At 36.5% G+C, this 24,185-nt stretch overlaps 2 protein-coding genes across 2 annotated transcripts in view; one reads left to right on the top strand and one right to left on the bottom strand.

Annotated features, from left to right (window-relative positions):
• Positions 1-24,185, bottom strand: part of LOC134657499 (uncharacterized) — a 486,313-nt gene that overhangs the window by 300,199 nt on the left and 161,929 nt on the right. The window lies entirely within an intron of this gene.
• Positions 3,869-24,185, top strand: part of LOC134657576 (muscle segmentation homeobox-like) — a 45,327-nt gene continuing 25,010 nt past the window's right edge. Inside the window, exon 1 of the mRNA XM_063513153.1 lies at positions 3,869-5,222. Coding sequence (XP_063369223.1) covers positions 4,841-5,222 — 382 coding nt within the window. The 5' untranslated portion in view covers positions 3,869-4,840. The remainder of the gene's footprint in view (positions 5,223-24,185) is intronic.

The following is a 24,185-nucleotide window of genomic DNA, read 5'->3' as shown; positions in this document are numbered from 1 at the left end:
AATTTTTTTCCACCCGGTAGTAGACAACTATTTTTTTCGACTAAATGAAGTTTTATTAGATAAATCGTTGATCACATGGTTCGTTTCACACATCACATCAAATCGTTTGTCATCACAATCAAAATTTGTCAAAAGTAATGAAATTTATGCCAAAAAAACATAAATAAAACATATAAATTCAACACATTTTTTTAATAAAAATCTTTCTCGATGATATAAAAAAGAACATCGACAAATTATGTTCAAAGAATTAATATCAAAACAGATGTCATAATTAGGATTGGCTACTTTAAGAAAGGGACAGAGAGATTTAATCCTCTCGCTCTGCACGTTTTTCTCATTCCTCCTTGTCAAGCCAAAATAAACTATAAAATGATAGTAACACAGTACATTGTAATATTCACTTTTTCCACGGTATCATGTCATTGTAAATTACTTATGTGAAATTTCGGGTTCGAACCCCGGCCCGTGCAAGTGAGTTTTTGTAAGTAGAGACCTTTTTTAGTGGTACTTAAATATAATAACTTTTCGTATTATTGAAATAAAATATTTTATTCAAACAAACTTAATAATATAATAATTAAAACGAGTAATATCAATTAGTTTTTAATATTTATTCAATTATTTTAAATTATTTGAGCATGAAACATACTAGATTTATTTTTATCATTACAATAGAAAAAAAGCAAAAAATATATTCTTATAGATATTTTATTTTCAAACAAAAATAAAGCAAAAAGTTACGGTTAGATTCTGATGGCTAAATACCAAACAGCTACCGATACATTTCAATATCTGTCGAAATTTCCTAACCCGTTGTAACTGACAAAGAGTATAGATTTCGACGTAGCATGACGTAGCCTAGCAAACACGCACACATGCGTAACGTATAGGCCTGTAAGAAGGCACCATCATAGGTTTACCTCCGATTCCGTTACTACTCAATGGAGTTACGACTCAACGTTTATTGGATATTAAAATTTTACGTAATTCGGAGCGCTGCGCGAAGTGACATAGGTCTTACCTCTTTGAGGCACGACGGCCATCTAACATTACTGGCATAAAGGATGCATTTATGACTTTGACGCATGACAGAAAGAGAAACGGAACTGCGTAAAATGGGCGTTTGCTGTTGAATTCATAAAATCAAAAATCGATAATAAATCCATCGGTAAAGGATAATAAGTTAATATTTAGTTCTTTGAAAGTTAAGACGAGATGAAAACCTTTGCTGTAAGGTGGGTTGTGCTGGATATGGATGTGTTTTCTAGTTGCACGAAGCTAAAACCGAAAAATGAACACGTAAGTTTGGATTTATTTTCTATCGAGAAAATTGTAAGCATTCGTGTTTCGACTACTACGAAATGTCTTATCATATAGTCAAGAAACATATATCCGAAAATCACTACTGTTTGTTTCCGGGGCTAGCCACTGCCACCTTTCTAAGATCCTGTTATTTTTCGATGCACGGCCTTAAATCGTCAAATCCCCTTGTCGCACATAAACAGCTCCATAATAAAGCCCCGCATTGGCCTATCATTACGTACTCTTTCAATTAAGGGGCCTTATTCCATCCCCTACCCGGAGGCGAGTCTAAGTCTCTAACAAACCAGTATAATTGTTCTCTCAAACCAAGCATTCTAATTTTGACGACTGGTCTGGCCTAGTGGGTAGTGACCCCGCCTGTGAAGCCGCGGTCCTGGGTTCGAATCCCGGTAAGGGCATTTATTTGTGTGATGAGCACAGATATTTGTTCCTGAGTCTTGGGTGTTTTCTATGTATTTGTATAGGACATATTATATCTGACCCACAACACAAACCTTCTTGAGCTTACTGTGGGACTTTGTAATCTGTGTAAGAATGTCCTATAATATTTATTTTACGGTTTTTAGTCACTCGCGAAACATATTTCGCAGAGCCTAGGTCTCCATTTTCAAGCACTAACAGTGCATGAGTGAGTAGCGTTCACGATGGTCGCGCGTCACGTACTTCTGCACGCCGCGTCGAAAATGGAGACCTAGACTTTCTGAAGTGACTAAAAACATGTGAGTTAAACCGTAACATTACCTCAATGTTAGTATGTCTCGACAGTTCAAATTCCGAGCATTGGAGTAACAATTATTTTCACTGGTTTATCTCTTTGAGGCTAGCTAACTAAGCAATGAGAATAGCGGTAATCCCTCTGTGCGATTAAATTACAGTAATTGGCTGGAGGGGACGCTTTTCAGCCCCCATAAAACTTAATTACCAATCTTATTCACGCCACAGAAGGTCGAGTTTCGCTCGAGCGCTTTACAAAGATCGCCTTTTATTAATATTTGCGAATTGATAAGAGAATATTTTGCGGATCCCCCAAATTTTATCAATTTAATTTGAGCTTTGTTAAATGGTGATAAGGTAGGTTTTGGGTTGATGTTAAATTGGGACATTATAGTAGGTTCACAAAGAGATGGCAGATATCGGTGTAATCGGATTAAGCGGTGTTAAGTGACATGGCGCTAACGATTTGATTTGGGAGATTTCATTTTGTGATGGGTTTTAGATAGCTGGTGTTTTTGTTTTGTATAATCATGTATTAGTTTGTCTGATGCGATGGTTTGATAAATGCGTGTGTATGTTTTGTGACTACACTACAATTACTTAATTACTTACATTTGGCAAAGGTAGGCAACACATTTAAGTGTAGATTAATATAGCAGATTTTCATTTAGGTGATTTAGATTTATTTGTAGTTAATTTTTGATTTAATTGTAATCTGGCATAGTCAGAAGTCGGTATTATGTAAATTTGGAACAGAATTAAGGACTATCGAAATAAATTGGCAGGAACCTACTTCGTCGCTACTTATGACGCAAATTACCTACCATTTTCTTCAGCAACGAATATTCAAATATGGTAGTCATAATTAACGGAAAACGCTAATTATTTACCTAAGAAACGCCACTTTCATTAAAGTATATTTTTTAAATACCACAATATTTCCGTAACGCCACCCTCAACGATTCTCAAGTGCTAAAAGTGAGATCATTATCTGTTACAAGTAGGTATCTATTTAGTAGTACATATCTAAAAGTAGAACATAGTAAAAGTATACAAGGGGCGGCTAAAAAATTAGTGGCCTTATTTTTTTTTAAAGAGTATTAAAGTAGGTAAACATTACCTAATTATTAATCGTTAATAATCGTTAGTAACGGCGGAAATATTTAAATAGCCAAAGAGGTGGGGAAAAAAGTAGCATAGATTTTTTTTTTCTTTTTTTTTCTAGCTTAGGCCGCGAATATTTCAGCCTCCCCTCGTAACATTTGTACCATAGCTATTTATTAAATTACAGTTTAGAATCTTTATATCAGGTTTTAAAATCTGTAGCCCAGCCAAGATTAGTAAAACTGAAATAATTAAGTTTTTATGCTGCTTATATCATTACACAATTAGAATTCTCAAAATCAAAGTTTTAGGCAGATTTGTATCTACCTACAGTTATTTGTTACAGACTTCATCCAATAATGCTTAGGTATAGGTATACCTACCTATCCGGCCCGAACACTCGATCAGGATAGAGCGAGATTTCTTTTTTGTCGTCTATGCTCTGTATTAGGTTCTGTAGGTACCCATCCGCTTTTTCTACATAGATGTTTTTTTTTCACAGTATTTGCCATTTTGACGCCCACCTACCATTTGGCGCCTAGAGCGGCCGCTCCACTCGCTCTACCTTAGATCCGGCCCTATATCTATCTAAAGTCGTTGCAGGTATTTAAGTAATAATTAGAGCATAATTTGCCGTCAACTGTTTTCCTGGTTACCGACTTTTAAACTGCCATATAAAAATGTCAAACCTCCTTAAACATGAATAACTACAAACACCAGCCGAGCCAATAAGATAGTTGAACTGAAACTTCTAACTCACACAAAACAGTATTAATTCCAACATTCGAATTTCATAGGAGCGCCAGCCCACTTCCGAGCCAACTGCCAACAAATAACGTTTTGTTTCCAAAACGTCACCCGTTCTCACCTACTGTGTCATAAACAAATCAAACATGGCGGGCCTAATGACAATGAGACATTAGCGAGCTACAAAATGCCTCCGCGTTTGCGAATAATTAAATCGTAAAGCCCCTCTCCGCCTACGGCACCAGTCTATTTACTCCTTTTTCATTCAACACAATAGCTGCTGCAATCCGACACTCTCAACTCTATTACGTCAGTTTATTATTTGTAAACCCAAGCGAATTTAAACTCTATTAGTTTCTGATAGAACTCAAAAGATATTGCTAACTTTTTATTTTATAAGGCGTATTCCACAGAGAGTATTAATTTGAGCGCGACGGGCCCCGCCTACTCAATATCGCGTTTACACACATGTTGGCTCGTATCGTCGTCCCGCTCTAGCCGCGCCGCTTATTAAAATTCCTCGGTGTATAATACCGTCTCTCTCGCTCGGTACAGAGAAGTCGGCACTCGCCCCAATGCTGGCGCGATTTTCACCGCGCTTCCACGCGATTTGCGCGAGTCCGTACAAATTGGAAACTAAATATCCGATTGCTCAATCCGATAGTTGACGCGATTTGTGCGATTGTGACTGTGACTCAAAGTGAAGTTTGACTCTGAGTGTAAATCAATTAACAGTCTATAGTGCATTCTCTTTCAAATGCTCTAAATTTGACAGCTGGAAATTTTGCAACAACTGAAAAACGCCGACGGTCGGACGTTTTTCCGGAAACCTAATAAGAATCCTATTAAACTCAATTAGAATCTAACCTGAACTGACGTTTTCACGGTAACATTTGCAAAATTTCAAGTAAAGATGGCGTATTGACATCTGAAATGCTGAGTAGATGAAATGAAGACCTCGCTCGAATGCGAGCGGTCAGAGGCCGCGGACAGCGGCGGGAAAGGCCGGATATCCTTCAGCGTGGACTCGCTGCTGGGCAGTAAGGAGCCCTCCAAGGACCAGGAGCACAGCAACGATGAGAGCAACACGCTCGAGACGGACGACAGCGACGTGGACATCGAGGACGTCGACTCCAACGCGGGGGACGAGAGAGAGGAAGACGAGAGAGAAGGACGGGAGAGCGGGAACGGAGAGGAGACGGAGAGGAGTGGAGTGGTGGTGCCGCAGCCGATGCTGCCCCGGCTGTACCAGGGCCCGCCGCCGACGTGGCCGTTCGGAGCGTTCCCCTGGATGGCTCCTAACCCTATGTTCCGGACTGGGTCACCCAACGGTAGGTTGAAGTCACGTCAAAGGACATTCATGTGAAATTTATCTTCTAAAGAAGCTACATGGGCCGGAAGAAAATGAGCAGTGATAACTGATTACTTTTTGCCATCATTCATCTACTTCACTGCTCATGAGGATGATTCTAACGAGCGTTAATTTAATCAGGTCGAATAGTTTTATTATCGACTTCCACCTTTAGTCTCACTCATACATATGCTTGAAGGTATCATAACTTAATTGCTTTGTCACCTAACTAATCTAGCTGAGCTCAATTTCAACTTAATCAGTAATCGGAAATTGGTACAAATTAAAATTTTGTCTATTACATACCTAGGTCTTACCTCACCAAGATAGTACCTAGTTATATTTTTTTTCTTGCAAACAAAAAGTTTTCTTGGTTTCCAAAAACAAGTCGTCAATGCGCCAGTAAGGGCCAGTGGGTCTCTCGGAATTTTTGTACTGGATGGATTTTTGGACACGCACGGGACAAGTTATTTCGAAAAAATTATAAACCTAGATTTTCGGCGAAAACAAAAACATATAGGGTTGGAAACCGGACGACAAATAACAAAAAATATACCACTCTGTTAAGAAGATTCTTCCCTTGGAATGGAAGACCAGAAATTTTCGGAAAACTGGTGTCTATGCCAATTATGGCCTCCTTTATGATACAGCCGTGAAAGAGCCTAGATTAGAAGAGATTAAAATGTATTTTCACAATATTACCATCAACATCATTTCAAACTTTTATCTCTCAGAGCATAGGCCTCCCTTCGAATACGCCACTTGCGCCAGTCCAGAGCTATTTCATCCAATCCAGTCCCGTAATCTTCCGAATGTCGTCCAACCGTCGAGTTAACGGACGCCATGCTTCTTTGATGCCTCCTCTTTCCGTTATCAGGTGTCCAGTAACTACTCGGGACGTGGTAATTGCCATGATCGTTACATTGTAACACTCACGCGGCTACTTGTACATACATACATATACAGCAGTACAGCTATCATCGTGACTGACCAGTAGGTACTGTAGGTAGGCGGAATTGCCCCACACTCTTTCCTTTTTTTGTGCTATCGGCTATCTACTTTCATACGTAATTATCAAGGCTCGGAAAAACGCCCGTCATTTTTAAAACATTACCCTGTTCCGTACAACACAGACTTCTTTATACCAATGTCAACGATTAAATATGCCCCAATGACATCCGTAGACCGTAAACGAACATTTTTGACTCGTAAATGGATCCTAAATTATGATTTGTTTTCAAAATGACGGCCGTTTTTCCGAGCCTTGGTAATTATGGAACGTTCCACCTTCTTTTACCAGGTTTGATACCTACTACCTGTACAAATACCTCTAGGGCTTTGGAACCGTTGTCACAAGATTTTTCAGACATAGGTAGGTTTTATTATCATTATGATCTACTGATATTTTATAAAGAAAACTCCTGTGAAACAAGTACATTCTTAATTAATGTTCTGAGTATTTTAATCTTCATACGATAAATCAATAAATAAAATTACTTTTGAATTAGCAACAATTGAATACGCAACAAACGACAGAGACTGGATACAAAAGACGATCCGCCTGACACGCCATCTGATACGCGGTTGGAATAGTGACAAGCTGTAATTAGGAAACGAATCTGTGTCAAGATACACAGTATCTAACTATCTACTTAATGGCTCCAATGGATTCTCTCATGGAAATTTCAGCAATAGTTATACCATAGAGAAATATAGTAAGACAAGAGTGCTCACTCCATACATCAGTTAGACTATTAATTTCAGTGTCTACATCTAGCATCGAGTAGCGGAACTATCAGTACTGCTACTCGACAATAGATGTAGCACCGACCGGAAAGTCTTATCTCAACAGCATAAGACTTTCCGGTCGGTGCTACATCTATTGTCAAGTAGCAGTACTGATAGTTCCGCTACTCGATGCTAGATGCTAATAGTCTTTTTGGTACTAAAACTGATGTATGGAGTGAGCAATCTATGTATTTTTTTCTCTATGGTTATACCTAATCGCATTATTTTAAGATGCAGTAGGTTCAGCCAATTTCTACTTATATTTTGTCATTTTACCTTTATAGGTACTCGTAAGGCCCACCATACGATTTTTTCCGATTTTTAATTTGAACCTTGTTGTATAAGTAAATTGGGATGACATTCATTTGTTTGATAAGAGCTATGAAACAATGAAATGCTACTTTATTTGGTTCAAGAAAGGTTCGAATTACGAATATGTTGTACATTATAATGAATATTGAGTCTTACTAAATTAGAACTTGAACTAAAAAAAAACCGGCCATGTGCGAGTCGGACTCGCGCACGGAGGGTTCCGCACCATCAACAAAAAATAGAGCAAAACAAGAAAAAAAAACAAGCAAAAAAACGGTCACCCATCCAAGTACTGACCCCGCCCGACGTTGCTTAACTTCGGTCAAAAATCACGTTTGTTGTATGGGATGGGAGCCTCACTTAAATCTTTATTTTATTCTGTTTTTAGTATTTGTTGTTATAGCGGCAACAGAAATACATCATCTGTGAAAATTTCAACTGTCTAGCTATCACGGTTCGTGAGATACAGCCTGGTGACAGACGGACGGACGGACGGACGGACGGACAGCGGAGTCTTAGTAATAGGGTCCCGTTTTTACCCTTTGGGTACGGAACCCTAAAAATTAACGATTTTATTTTTAGTGTTGTTTCTAAATTGATCATTGACTTCTAAACATTTTAACTGCGTGAAGTAAATATTATAAATAATGTGTAATTTTGTTTAAGAGATAAACACATTTATTTAAATGAAAAAATAATATGAAAAAGGTTTAATGGGGCAAAAAAACATTACATCAAAACAAATAGACAGTGGTCACAAAACTATAAATAGATGTCATTTGACAGACATGTCTTGTAACTCAATAAATTCGTCGTCTAGACGAGTGTGTAACTCATTAATAAATACATCAATTATAATTAATTATACTACAACAAACCACGGCCAGTCTGTGCGTAGGTACCTATGTCTCTTCGTGGTACCTAATAGTAGAGGATCCGAAGTAAAAACGAGTTTCACTGATCTACTTTCCGGGTGAAAATTTAATATTTCATTAAAAAAAATGTTCTTGAACATAGGTACTAATAAGGTTACTGAAAAAAAAATATTTTAGGCTATTTTTATTTCATTAAAACTATGAAATATATAACTGTTAAAATTTATTTTTCAAATCTCATTGACGTTTTAGCCGCACGAATTGAATTGAATTGAATTGAATTATCATTTATATTCACAAGAACATGTGGTACATGGGATGTTACAATAAAGATACTGAATCTTAATACATTCGGCCGTTAGGCATGTGAAAATTAGTTTGTTTAACCTAGCTTTAACCACTTATTCTAGTCACTAGTGCATGCATAATTATTACTATTATAAGAAATAAGTAATAGTAAAAATAATTAAAATTTTGAACGAGCTAAGTGAAAATGGAAAGTAATTCTCAATTCGCATCAGTTAGGTTGCTTATCTTTTCCTGGTCCATCTATAACCGCGAAAACCGAATTTCGCAAATTGCAGGGATCTTACTCTTTTACTCCAACAATTAAAGCGTAATTAGAGTGACAGAGAAAGATGGTATTAAAAATTTTGCGACTACAGATAAGGTTGCTTGCGAAAATCCGTTCATAAATAATGGTGAACCTTAGTTCATTCGGCAAACAAGTCACTGAAACTGTTTTTTTTTGTATAGTTTTAATTAAAAATAGCCATGCACATATTTTTACAGCTAGGGTTATATCCAATTATCCATATATCCTAATGATATGATAAGAAACTTAGTATATTTGATAAAGTATAATTATCATCCAGTACGTTTTCAAACGCGTGTCTATGAGTTTTTAAATATTAGAAACTTCATTAATCTCGATATTAAATATGCGCATACATTCCTATTTATCATTTATTTATTTAACAAAAAATTCATAGGTGTGTAGCATTCGGCTACTAGCCGCTGGTGCGCTGTAATATTAAATTAATCAAATAATAGAAATAAAGGGTGTCCCAAAAAGGACGCAAGATTTGAAATTGATGAAAAACACTTTTTTTTTTCGTTATAAATGAATAAATAAATATTATAAATAAATATTATAGGACATTATTACACAAACTGACTAAGCCCCACGGTAAGTTCAAGAAAGCTTGTGTTGTGGGTACTCAGACAACGATATATACAGGGTGGATTTTCTTTTTGGGTCAGTGAGGACAGCTACCAAATCCCGTGCTGCTACGAGAAAACGGTCTAAGAAGACCTTCCCTCGATTTCAAATTAATGAAGATTGGCTTTTACAGATTTTGGAAAAAACATACAGGGTGCGAGAAAAAGGTCATTTTTGACAAACTTTTTTTTTATGCCAATCGATCCCATTCCTATTAAGGATCAAAAGCTTGTATGGAACCAAAAAAAAATTTCCGGCTAGAAAAGCCACAAATCGAGGAAAACTTTTCCCATACAATTTGTATGAAAATGAAAACTTTTATTTTTCACATGCTGTTTTTGTATGCCAATCGATTCCATTCCTATCCAGTATCAATAGTTTCCTAGGGGTCAACTTACGGTAATGTACTAAAAAGCCACAAATTAATAAAAACTTTTTCCATACATTTACTATGGGGAAAATGTGAAATGTTATTCTCAATTTTCTATCTCGCCCATCAGTCCTTCAGCAATGTCTCTTCATACAGTATTATGGTCCTTAATCTGTCAGCTCCCACGGCTCATATATGAGCCAGAACGCTTATGGTGACGTCATATCGTGGGATTCGACAGGTTAAATGTATCAGGACTGATTGGCATCAAAAAAAAAGTTTGTCAAAAATGACCTTTTTCTCGCACCCTGTATGTTTTTTCCAAAATCTGTAAAAGCCAATCTTCATTAATTTGAAATCGAGGGAAGGTCTTCTTAGACCGTTTTCTCGTAGCAGCACGGGATCTGGTAGCTGCCCTCACTGACCCAAAAAGAAAATCCACCCTGTATAATATACAAATACTTAAATACATAGAAAACAACCATGACTCAGGAACAAATATCTGTGCTCATCACACAAATAAATGCCCTTACTGGGATTCGAACCCAGGACCGCGGCTTCACAGGCAGGGTCACTACCCACTAGGCCAGACCGGTCGTCAAAATAATATATTTGTATATAAAATCTTGAAATACATAAAATAAGGTTATTTGTAGAATAACACGTCAGGCAAATGTCCTCCTAGGCTTTGCTGGCACATACACACTCTTTTGTCAAAATTTTCTATGACCATTTTGCATAGATGCGGCTGAATTTCTCCAATGCAGCGTCGAATTTCCTCTTTTAAATCATAAGTGGTTGTGGGCTTATTGGCATAGACTTTAGACTTTAAATAACCCCATAAAAAGAAGTCTAAAGGCGTTAAATCGCAAGATCAAGGGGGCCAATTCTGATCACCGAATCGAGAGATCACACGACTAGGAAATGTTTCATGCAGTAATTGCATCGTTTCTCTGGCTGTGTGGCAAGTGGCCCCGTCTTGTTGAAACCACATTGCTTCCACATCGATATCCTCTAATTCGGCTAGAAAAAACCTTGTTATATGTCGCGATATCGAGCTCCATTAACGGTAACTGCTTGACCGGCCTCATTTTGAAAAAAATATGGTCCAAAAATGGTATGGTTGTATGGTTGGCTCCAGCCCAAAATCCGCACCAAACAGAAACCCGTTGTGGATGCATTTGTGTTTTGAACAATCACATGTGGGTGCTCTGAGCCCCAAATGCGGCAATTCTGACGATTAACAAAGCCATCGAGATGAAAATGTGCTTCGTCGCTAAAGATGATTATGTTTGAAAAATCTGCATCCCTGTTTTGACGGTCGATAATCCATTCAACGAACTCTCTTTGCTGTCCATGATCATGAGGCTTCAGTTCTTGTGTTATTTACAAACCCTAAACATTCAGCTGTCAAATAGTTTTTTTTAGGGTTGCCAGCACTAAAATACAAAAATGGCGGCAAATTGAAATCTTGCGTCCTTTTTGGGACACCCGTTACCTACTAGGTAACAACTGTAACGATAAAAATAGGGAATGCTAACATAATATGTTGAATTTTAAATTTTTTCACGAATTGTTTAGTATAGTAAGGTATAATATAATACACCTACCTAGTCGAAAAAAAAATATTTTTTACCTACTGATGTATCGTGTATATATAGGTATCAAGAAAATATCTAAAACGACAACCAACTGATATAATTCCGATATCATTCAACATCAGTTTGATGTCAGGCGAACGTTCGAAATGTTCGAATTGGCCTGTAAGGAAAAAACCGGCCAAGTGCGAGTCGGACTCGCGCACGGAGGGTTCCGCACCATCAACAAAAAATAGAGCAAAACAAGCAAAAAACAGTCACCCATCCAAGTACTGACCCCGCCCGACGTTGCTTAACTTCGGTCAAAAATCACGTTTGTTGTATGGGAGCCCCACTTAAATCTTTTTCTACTCCAGCACTTAAATGTGTCAATTAAATGACTGACAGTGATATCTAAAGCAATGTCATTTGAATGCTTTGTCTATAGGCTCATAAGATGACTGCTAGCAGTCATCTTATGAGTATAATACAACTGCTTTATTTTTTTTAAAGATACAAGTTCCGATCATCTTGATTGAAAGAGGTATGTTTTCATTTACAATAATAACTCTTTTTTTTTTTTTAAATAATAACTCAATTTTTTTTAAATAATAACTCTTTTTTTTTAATAATAACTCTTTTTTTTTAATAATAACTCTTTTTTTTAATAATAACTCTTTTTTTAATAATAACTCTCTCTTTTTTTTTTTTTTTTTTTTTTTTTTTTTTTTTTTTTTTTTTTTTTTTTTTTTTTTGCTGCAGCTGTCATAGAAAAAGTAATGTATACAACAGCTCATAATTGGTTCTTAAAATTCTCGGGTCTTTTTTACAAAACTCGACTTTTTTTTTTTTTTTTTTGCTGCAGCTGTCATAGAAAAAGTAATGTATGCAACAGCTCATAATTGGTTCTTAAAATTCTCGGGTCTTTTTTTACAAAACTCGACTACGTCTCGTTTTGTAACTTCGACCCTTGAATTTTAAGAACCCTTATTATATCACTGTTGCATAAACTACTATTTTATTTTATTCTGTTTTTAGTATGTATTTGTTGTTATAGCGGCAACAGAAATACATCATCTGTGAAAATTTAAATTGTCTAGCAATCACGGTTCGTGAGATACAGCCTGGTGACAGACGGACGGACGGACGGACGGACGGACAGCGGAGTCTTAGTAATAGGGTCCCGTTTTTACCCTTTGGGTACGGAACCCTATAAAAAAGATACCGACATATTGACAACCCTAAAGTTAGAAACAATATTCTGTATTGTTGTAGGAAAAGTGAAAGAAAAAAGTTTGTTCAGACAATTAAATTGAAATGAGCCAATGATAATCAGCGGTCAACGATTTCATTTGTCTGATTGAACCTGCAGTAATTGCTCGAGCTTCTTGTAAAGCAATGTTATGGTAATGTTTGCATAAACAAAATCAATGTATTCGTTAATAGTAGGCCGTTTTTAGGGTTCCGTACCCAAAGGGTAAAAACGGGACCCTATTACTATGACTCCGCTGTCCGTCCGTCCGTCCGTCTGTCACCAGACTGTATCTCACGAACCGTGATAGATAGACAGTTGAAATTTTCACAGATGATGTATTTCTGTTGCCGCTATAATCTGTATCTGGTTAATTATTTTTTAACATTACATAGAGGATATTCACAGTCACTTGGTATATATTTTGGACTAATCCATTAAGCCATTTTCAATTTAGAGCAGTTAGAAGTCAACTGTGGATTGTGAAATGTTTGAACGTTTTCTAATAATTTGTTAGACCAAGTATTGAAAATGTTACAGTATGTTATATTTGTGATCTACTCACAAAGCCCTTTCATGGTATGTTTAAACGAAAATAAAAAAAAGTTTGTACTGCCGACTTTATGACGTCACAGCAACTACCCCCACCACTTTCACGCTTGTCATCTCATATATTTGTGTTCAGGGCATTACACTGAATGCATCGATACCATATTCACCCATATCCGAGACGACAAGAGCGAAAATCGATTTCTAGAAGACTTTTCTTTCGCTGGCCGGGCCACTATATGTCGTTTTAATATCATTTTAAAAAGTCGTTTCACGACTTTTACGTCGCCATCTAGTGATATTTTTGTAAAGATTAATAAAATATTGCGCTGTATTATTATACAGGTAGGTACTTTGCACTCTGGTTTTCTGCGTATCCATATGATAGTGATTCAGGCAACTACAATTTTACGTGTTCAAGTTATACTCGTATATGTAGGTAATAGAGGTAATTGGAGCTAGCCATTAAAAAAGACAGAAAAGTTCGATTATCTTGAAAACCACGAAACTTTTACTAGACCTATATGTGCATTTTCTAGACCAACCTAAGGTGCCCTGTCTGTGGTTAGATGGTTATCCATTAATTACTGGGCACCCTGTACATATATCAGTAGGTAGGATAGGTAACGTAATACAGTAACTTTATACATTAAGGCGTTTGCGTCAAATCTGGTAGTTCTGATTTTTTGTAGACTTGTGTATGATGTTGGCTCAATGAATATTCCAAGTTTGAGACTTCAAGCGCCGAACGCAATTTTGTCAAAAATCGAAAAACCCGCATTATTTTTAGATTTGGGCGACTATAACCCTAAAGGACTAGTTTTTGATAGTTTCTTCTCAAGACGTTTTTAAATTCGACTAAATTTGTTACAATACGAGACTGATACTGTCTCTGTGGATCTAATCGTTTCCGAGATAAAGCCTTTTAAAATTTATATTTTTTTAATTATTCGAACTTTAATTTGTAGGCTAAGTAAGTGCAGTGAGCCCTGTTGTCAAACAAAGCTGATTTGCTTTCAACCTGTTTCATAAGCCCACACTCGTATTTTAATGCCTTTCATTATGTACCAGTCACATAAACGACTATTATTATCAGGTGTAGCATTGTGATGGACACGTGATTAGATTTAGATCAAGCTAAATTTGCAGCGATTTTGATAGCACAGATGCAAATGATATTTAAACGTCATAATTTCATAGAAGTTTAACGTTTAAAATAACACTTGCACAGTCTGTGCAAGCTAAAATCGCTGCCAACTTAGCTTTATCTAACTCTAACTACTTAGTGCTACATTACGTAAATACTTACCACGTCGACAACACGTGTTCGTACGTGTCAAACTGCCGTATTCGAACTTCAAGATATTCACAAGAGACGACACGTACTAGATCCATTCTAGATACGTTATAGTTTAGATTTCAACTAGTTTTCTTTTGCAGCGCAATTCGGGCAACCAATGTCACTTTTACGATAGATCGTGTTAGATATCTATTAGATGTGAATTAGATCTCTAAGTAATATCTTGTGGAAATCGTTCAAGAGGAGTTATCTCCAGAATCGCGGAAATGTCGACAGGTTAGATCTTAAACATATCGTTATCGTATCTTGGCGATGTCTAAAAGATATCTAATAGATGTCTATTACAAAATCCGAATCGGGCCCATAATATAATTCGTTGATTCATTGAATTAAATCCAGCCAGACTCACCCTAGACCTTATTTAAATCAAGCAATCACTAGATTCACTAGTAATTACTTATACCATGCTAATGACCGAGTAAAAAAGCCATAAGGTCGCCTTTGTATTCAAATAGGATCAATTAAAAACGTAAATGACGATCATTTGTTTACATATGCTTGATTTAAAAGACCTAGGTAATGACATTGAAGTCTAGCCTAAGCCTAGGTATTTGGAAGTTAAATAATTTACGTTTGACTTTGGAACGACATTTTTCATTTGTAAAACTGTTACACGCACGTGTCATACACACGGGAACACCACGGGTACTTCAACTTCACCATTTATTCAGCAAATAGGCCATAATAACGTCAACATGGAATGAATATACGAGCAAAAAAAATCAACAATTACAAAATACAACTAACTGCAAATATTATTTCAAACTAAAGTATTATTTGTAATGTATTTAATATTGCTTTAATCGTGCACATTAAAGAATATTACTACTACTACTATTACTATAGTATAGGGTGAGTTGTTCATCAGTTAACCACCCTTTTTTCGAGCGATCATATCTCGCAAATTATCAATTAAAATAAATGATTGCGAACATTGATCGATAGACTATTTAATTGGCTACAAATTTGCATTCAAGATTTTTTTTTTCCTTATAGGTTTGACATTATTGTGCTTTTAGAAAAAAATGGAATTCGGCTAATAGTGTCCACCCAATAGGACAGTATTAACCAGAGGTGTGTTCTACAGTTAACCAAGTTGTACACATTTAACCACTAATTTAAATAATTTTAATTTAAGAACGCGGTTTCATTAATTAGAAAGATATATAATACTAAAAAAATCAAAGAAAATATTTTTACTCATATATTATCCTCAAAAATCAACATTTTGTAACATGGTGATTAACCGTAAAAATTATAAGTATGTAACATATGAAAAGTCGAATTACTATGTATTTATCATGGTACTAACATTTGTTTATTTGTTGTAACTAAAGTCTATTTTTTTATTCGGTAGACTAAAATGACATTTCATAGTATGAACATCATGTGTCATTTCATACTATGAAATGTCATTTTAGTCTACCGAATAAAAAAATAGACTTTAGTTTCCATATTTATATGTAATAGTTTTGCTATGATTGCAGCTTGTTTTTATCAAAAATAATATTTATATTACGTTTTAATATGACTAGCTATGGCTAAATGTTCGACATCAGATTTTGGTTAAATGATCGACACCCCCCTCCCAACGCGGTTCTGTCCATCTGATTTTAAACTATCAGTTTAAAATACATAATACCTACGTCAAAGGAGACTTGAAGAACACATCTAAGCAGTTAAAATATTAAGAATCTTCTAAAACTTAACAAAAAGCCATGAAGCAAAAAAATTGTATCTTCTATTTCCCAAAAATTTTTTAGGAAATAATGAAATTCTTGTTTCACTTGTTCGTAAATGGAGCGAGCGAGCTATTAACTGGGGAGTAGGGCAGGCAAGTGCTTAGGTATCTAATGCCCTTGGTTGCACCAAGCTGCAACGTCACATTCGCCAGATATTCGCTTGGCTATTCGTGTACTTGTGGCTAACTGATGAACACCCGACCCTACCTATTCTCAGATGTCAGAAAGATATGATTATCATCACCATGTCTCACTGTTAGGCGCATGCTACATGAAGAGCAACTGGTTAATATCGAATTATATTTATTATATGTACATCTATGAAAGAGATATAATATTATCTCTACTAATATTATAAACGCGAAAGTAACTCTGTCTGCCTGTTGTTATAGTTAAAGACCTAGGGAAGGACATAGGGTACCTGGGCCATTTTATTTAAAGTTGTACCCTACACTTTTTTTCAAATTTGAGATTTTTATGTTATTTCTACTCAGGATCACGAGCTCTTTTAATCCTAATAGGAGAAAAAAAAAGCGGCCAAGTGCGAGTCGGACTCGCCCATGAAGGGTTCCGTATTTAGGCGATTTATGACGTATAAAAAAAACTACTTACTAGATCTCGTTCAAACCAATTTTCGGTGGAAGTTTACATGGTGATGTACATCATATATTTTTTTTAGTTTTATCATTCTCTTATTTTAGAAGTTACAGGGGGGGGGGACACACATTTTGCCACTTTGGAAGTGTCTCTCGCGCAAACTATTCAGTTTAGAAAAAAATGATATTAGAAACGTCAATATCATTTTTGAAGACCTATCCATAGATACCCCACACGTATGGGTTTGATGAAAAAAAATTTTTTGAGTTTCAGTTCAAAGTATGGGGAACCCCAAAAATTTATTGTTTTTTTTCTATTTTTGTGTGAAAATCTTAATGCGGTTCACAGAATACATCTACTTACCAAGTTTCAACAGTATAGTTCTTATAGTTTCGGAGAAAAGTGGCTGTGACATACGGACGGAGAGACAGACGGACAGACGGACAGACAGACAGACAGACATGACGAATCTATAAGGGATCCGTTTTTTGCCATTTGGCTACGGAACCCTAAAAAGCGGCCAAGTGCGAGTCGGACTCGCCCATGAAGGGTTCCGTATTTAGGCGATTTATGACGTATTAAAAAAAAGCGGCCAAGTGCGAGTCGGACTCGCCCATGAAGGGTTCCGTATTTAGGCGATTTATGTCGTATAAAAAAAAACTACTTACTAGATCTCGTTCAAACCAATTTTCGGTGGAAGTTTACATGGTAATGTACATCATATATTTTTTTTAGTATTATCATTCTCTTATTTTAGAAGTTACAGGGGGGGGGGGACACACATTTTACCACTTTGGAAGTGTCTCTCGCGCAAACTATTCAGTTTAGAAAAAAATGATATTAGGAACCTCAATATCATTTTTGAAGACCTATCCATAGATATCCCACACGTATGGGTTTGATGAAAAAAAAATTTGAGTTTCAGTTCTAAGTATGGGGAACCCCCAATTTTTTTTTTTTTCTATTTTTGTGTGAAAATCTTATTCCCAAGTTTCAACAGTATAGTCCTTATAGTTTCGGAGAAAAGTGGCTGTGACATACGGACGGACAGACGGACAGACAGACAGACATGACGAATCTATAAGGGTTCCGTTTTTTGCCATTTGGCTACGGAACCCTAAAAAGTGTCCCAAAATATCCATAAATTTTTAGATCTTTCCATTCCGTGACCGCCATACAAAGTCTATGAAAAATGGTAACGGAATGGAAATAAAAACTTTGGAGTAGAAATTCACAAATAAAAATAAAATGGCCAACCTAGTTTTTATCAATCTTTATCATCATTATCATCATCTCACGCAAACTAAGTCGCGGGCAGAAGCTAGTAATTAATAAAAATAATGTACATCACATAGTGCCTGTTTTCATTGGTCTCGAGAGTAATACACTTAATCGTTTCCACGCTAGATATGCACACCTTGTATAGAAAACCTAAGTGACTAAAATGGTATCTATTCTTGTTAAGAGACCTATTACAAATATTCTTGCCTAAGTGGTCTAAAGGAATGAAAATAAACTTTTTATTGCAAGAATGGTAAAGCATGTCATATTTGGAATGACAGGACTTGAGTGTTTAGTGCCTTACTACAGACCAGTTTTTAGACCTGATAGTTAAAGGGGCCCACAGGTTACCAGTTCGCCGGAATCAGCCTGTTAGTTAAACGCAGAAGGTGACAGTTCCGAACAACTGACAGGCTGATATCGTCTGGCGGACTGGTAAACAGCCGGCCACCATAAAAATCCGCCATAGGCGTATCGTATGATGGAGAGATAAGCAAAAGTTACTATTTCACACAGGGGAATTGAAATAATTATATAGGCGGGTACTGACAATAACCACAGAACATATTAAAGAGATTAGAATGGCTATCGCGCGCAGTTAGTATCGGAATCGGTGTTGCCGCTCGTTCCTCTCCACATTTACTAACACTCGCGCAACGGTAGTAAAAACTAGCTAGCGCCTTGTGTGCGTGGTGAATGGATACGCCTCCTTTAGACAGATTTGATGTCTGGCTTCTTAATCTGAACGTTATTGTGGCGCAAAAGTCATGTTTACTTACTTCGTTTTTCGGTCAGCGCGGGCGAGTAGCATGCGAGCATTTGCTCAAAACCGGCGGCAACATGTACCCTGCTCGCATCGCCATTCTAACTTGTTCTGTGACAATAACTATCAACATCATAATTATATGCCTGCAGTAGCATTTTATACGTTTCCGTATTCGTCTTTTTAGGGTTCCGTACCCAAAGGGTAAAAAACGGGACCCTATTACTAAGACTTCGCTGTCCGTCCATCCGTCCGTCCGTCTGTCACCAGGCTGTATCTCATGAACCGCGATAGCTAGACAGTTGAAATTTTCACAAATGATGTATCTCTGTTGCCGCTATAACAACAAATACTAAAAATAAAATAAAATAAATATTTAAGGGGGGGCTCCCATACAACAAACACGATTTTTTTGCTCTATTTTTTGTTGATGGTGCGGAACCCTCCGTGCGCGAGTCCGACTCGCACTTGGCCGGTTTTTTTACGTCTACGTTGCGTATTCAAGGGTTAGCACTATCGTTAGCACCTAAGAACCTTTCTGCCTTAGCGAACTTGCTTTGAGGCTCCAGAATTCCTTATTTCTGACTAGACTACCCGTCTCTTTCTAACTAATATACAGCTAAAATGGGAAAGTTTCTTCATACCGAACCCTTCTAAATTATAAAAACGAGTTTTATACTGAGCGGCGCAATAGATGGTGTTTATTATTGGTTAGCTGTTACAATCAGATGCAACACAACCAATAATATAAAACTAGTTTCTCCAATAACTGGTAGCAATTTGAAATTAATAACCAATACGAATCATTAATAAACACCAACTGGCATTTAATAATTAACACCCAACTTTTTCTGTCAACCGCGTTCGAACACTTCATTTTTCTTGTCAAAATAAATGATCCGACTTCATTACTGGAAACAAAAACCTTTTCAACGTGTTGTTAATGATATCTTGTAAAGTAATAAATGATCTATTTTGTAAAGCCGCGTTATTAAATTAAGTATAGTTTTTGTTTGTTAACTCATAATTAGTGTGTAATAAATTGACGTTCCGTTGAGGTCTGATGGCATTTTAGAATTTACGCGAAATTGGGACTTGCGCGTAACACGACACAACCTTTGTCGGTGTGGGCACTTGTAATCATCATTCTCTATTCGGCGACAGGATCTCCGCCAATTTTTATTGTAGGGATCCGGATTATGGAACGCCTGGGTATGGCTCGCAAATCCTAAGTTAGCTTTGAAAACGCAAAATGAGGGTGCTGTGTCTCATTTCAGGCCAAATTAGTACCTAACATATGAACTTTAAAGAGCCACAATAAGTAGATCAAACTTACATACTCGTAGTCGATGTGGCACGCAAATAATAATAATATAATATCGTCCCGTTTTTACCCTTGGTACAGTAATACACAACACGGAGTGGAGTTGTAGTTGTACGTGTCTGAGGGGGCTCAGCCAGGTCTACCATCCAGTCTGCTAACCTATTGGTTCACTTTTTACTAAATGTATACTTGTTAATGTCATACTTTGGCCCGTATCCATTATGTAGGTATATACATGATTTTCCAGTAGGAAAATTTACCACCCAGGGCAAAAAAGATGGTTTCACGGTACGCATTAAATAAATGTAAGGTATTAAATGTTTTTACGAATACGATAATTTAATTTAGCCCTTATCGCGTTAAAAAAATCTATTCCACGGCACATTGGACACGGCACAATTTAATTTCCCAAGTTTAAAATTACGCCATGCATCGGTTGCTATCAAATAAAAAATAATCAATAGGTAATGAAAAGAAATTATTGAAACCTTATCGGTGCTGCTTATAATATAATTGGATTTTATATCAAGGGTTCCATTTTGATTCTTTCTTCGCAAATCACTATTAAATATCATGGTTTAAAAATACTACTTGCAACGAAGACTTGAGTCTTAAGTCAAATGGCTACGTCGGTACCTACCTACGGCAATTTAGAGTTTTATAAGAAAAGTTGATCTCAGTATGATACAGCCATGATAGATAGCTATATTACAGCTATCAATATACCTAAAGCATATTTATGTTCTCAAATACGCAAACAGATTTTACATTATGATCGTCAAGTAGGAAAATAACAATCGATTATAATTATACAAACGCAGTAAACAAGTAATCCATTCCTGTACGTAGCTCTATTTACCATCTACTTAGTGGCAATAAGGCACCTGAAACCTGTCCATCTTTGCTCTCCAGAGCAAAGGAAGGAGGGTAAATTGAGTACTGTTACCATCCAGTCTTATCTGAGGCAAAAGAAAACCGGATGAGGAAAGCACACAACCGATTGTATCTAGCACTAGCACTTTTGGGGAGGGTTAATATAACGTATTGTATTCACGTTATATTAACCCTCCCCAAAAGTGCTAGTGCAGTAGCTAGATACAATCGGTTGTGTGCTTTCCTCATCCGGTTTTCTAAGATCTTGACCATCGGTACACCGTGTTTGGTGTCTCATATCTCGCGCATCCCTAAAAATAATGTTATCAAATAATAAATCAGCAATAGGTAATGAAATGGCCGGCGCGGCGAAGCGTGAAGTCCCCGATTTGCGCCAATTACGTGAGTGAAGGCAGCCAATCAAATAGAAGAGTGTGCATGCTATCGATGCAGCGATTGGTCACGTGTCGCGATTGCATTTACCAGCATTACTTATTTATATTCAAATATAATTTCAGCAGGTCAATAAGGAATTTATTTTATAAACTGAAATAGATGTCATATATTAAAGAAAAAGTGACGAAGCGAAGAAAAAGCTCTTTTCCGAATAGGTGTGAAAAATACTTTTGGTGCGTTGTTTCATGCGCTATTCGATGCTGTCTGTAATAATATTAATATTCCATATTTCCAAACCGGTCGCCATTGAAACGTCAAAAAAGAACCATCTGTGACAGCACATTCGCCATGTTTGACAGTTAGCCATAAATCATGACAAATGTCAATGGCGTATATTATAGAACAGTACAACAGAAAAACTTATTGGAAATTAGCGCGCGCCGAGCTCATTCCTCGTTAAGGGCCAGCTGATACTAGAAAAATAGAAATAGGTACCTACATACAGTCAGTGGTTAAAGCAAATTACCATTTTCTTTGACGTACGTGTCACGGTTTTATAGATTTTTTAGGGTTACTTCGTTTGCCTCTTAGGGTTTGCTTATTTTACATGGTTGTTTATTCAACCCATATGTTGCGAGGTGAAAATATAGGACATAAACATACTTAACGAACAATTTTAATTGTGGGATCAAAACCGTATTAACCAAAAAAATGGCTATTTTATACATTATGGAATTTTAATGATTTCAATATTTTTCGGCAATTACGGGATTGTATTAGATATTAAAAGCTTTAAATTAAAAGTTTCTTAGGTTAGTTAGGTAAGTAAGTAAGAAGAGATCGCTTTTTAGCGATAACACCGCCTGTTGTTTACCTCTGCTTGTATTTCTGTTTTCTTTTGTATTGTCTTCTGTTATTGAGGTGTGCAATAAATACAAATACTCTTTATTGCACACCTCAATGGCCTATCGAACTGTCATTATAGTATCTGGGAAATAAAAACAACCTGAATACCAAGTAGGTACGCCAATACGTATCAAATATGCGCAATGTTACTTATTTCAACATTTTCAACTTTGCCCTGGATGGTGAATGTAGCTTTAGGTGGGCAATCGAATAGGTACTTACTAATCAAAAACCGCTTAAAATTAAACCTTAACGAACAAGAAAATCAATAGATCGTCCATTACATAACACACATATAACTTAATTTCGTACTCTACGGAGTATATTTTGATGCGACTTATGTCACGAGTCACGACAACCTGTATTCTCAACGATAAAAATCTTACGTTGTATTTTACATATTATCTGTGCCATAAACTTACACTTCTCGCCTATAATTTAGCTTTGATTTAAATTCGCCAGCGCACTAACAGAAATTTTTATTCACGTAGCAACACTTAATAGGATATATGTCGTGGTAAAGCTAGAAATTCCCAAGTTACCATAAAAGTATTGCAATTACGGATACCGCGTGATACAAGATTGGCACTACTTTCCAGAATCTTACATGTAATCCATGTCATCAGCAATTTGAACCTTAACCCTTCGGTTTAAAGTTCACGTCAATCTTTCAGTAAAGATCGCGACAGATGGAGATTGCTTGGTAAAGGAATATCGCTTGTATGCTTAGGAGATAAGGTACAGAATAGATGTTGTATACGAATTGCTTACGAAACGCAGGCGCGTCAAATTCTCAGGTGAACCAGTGTAAATATATGGGGTGATATTTAGCTTTACTTAAAAAAGTACTCGCGCGCTTAGCGCTTACTCCGAAAACTCAAGGCGAAAAGCCAGTCGGCTTCACTAGGTACTATATAAAGTGCCCGGCGACCGTGTACCTACTCGTAGATGTAATACTTAAGGCGCTAGACGCCGTTTTTGGCCGAAAACTCTAACATTCTAGAGTCTATATCTTCTTAACGGTTCAACAAAAAAATATGAAAAAAATATATATGATTTTACGTTTTATGTACAACATTTCTAACGTTTGACTTGTTCCCTATGACTTATAGTTTTTCCAAAAAAGGAACATTACGACAGGCCGTTTTGCGACTAACTTTGCCTATTTCTAGTGAACGGTTTATTCGATTAAAGTTATTTTTAAATTAGAATAATTGTTTTAACAGATACTACAAATGCAACGTAGAATAATGTTAATAAATAATTTTTTTTTAAGAAATCGAATATTTTTCAACATTTTGTGCGTATGTAGCTCGAAAAAGGCGTGGCCGGCAGTCGTGTGCTAGCTTTGAGACGAGGAGGCTGTGTCGCTCGTCGCTCCGTGCCTTCCTTGTATTCTGCATGCTTGTTCTGAGCCGAGGTGCAATAAAATTGGAGTTATTGTGGCCAAAGATTAAATAACTGCAGAATGTTGATTTGGTTGTGACGCGCTTTAGCGCGCACAACACGGTGTTTCGCAGCCTATTATTACGAACGTAATGACAATATTTCCACTTATGTTTGAGAAAGCTTCATTTGAAATATATAAAAAATGTTTTCGAACATGCGCCGACATATTGCCATTAAAATTTAACGTTTTTAATAAAGTTCAATTTCTAAAAAAAATTGATCAACATTGGCAATTTATGTTGTAGGTATATACTATATAGTTTGATTCAGAAACCATTACATTTTTAGGATTGTTACCCATTAAAAT

Source organism: Cydia amplana, chromosome 20 (genome assembly GCF_948474715.1).
Source record: "Cydia amplana chromosome 20, ilCydAmpl1.1, whole genome shotgun sequence".
Classification (NCBI taxonomy): Eukaryota; Metazoa; Arthropoda; class Insecta; order Lepidoptera; family Tortricidae; genus Cydia; species Cydia amplana.
The sequence above is the reverse complement of the archived record's forward strand: the minus strand, read 5'-3'. Positions and strand labels throughout refer to the sequence as shown.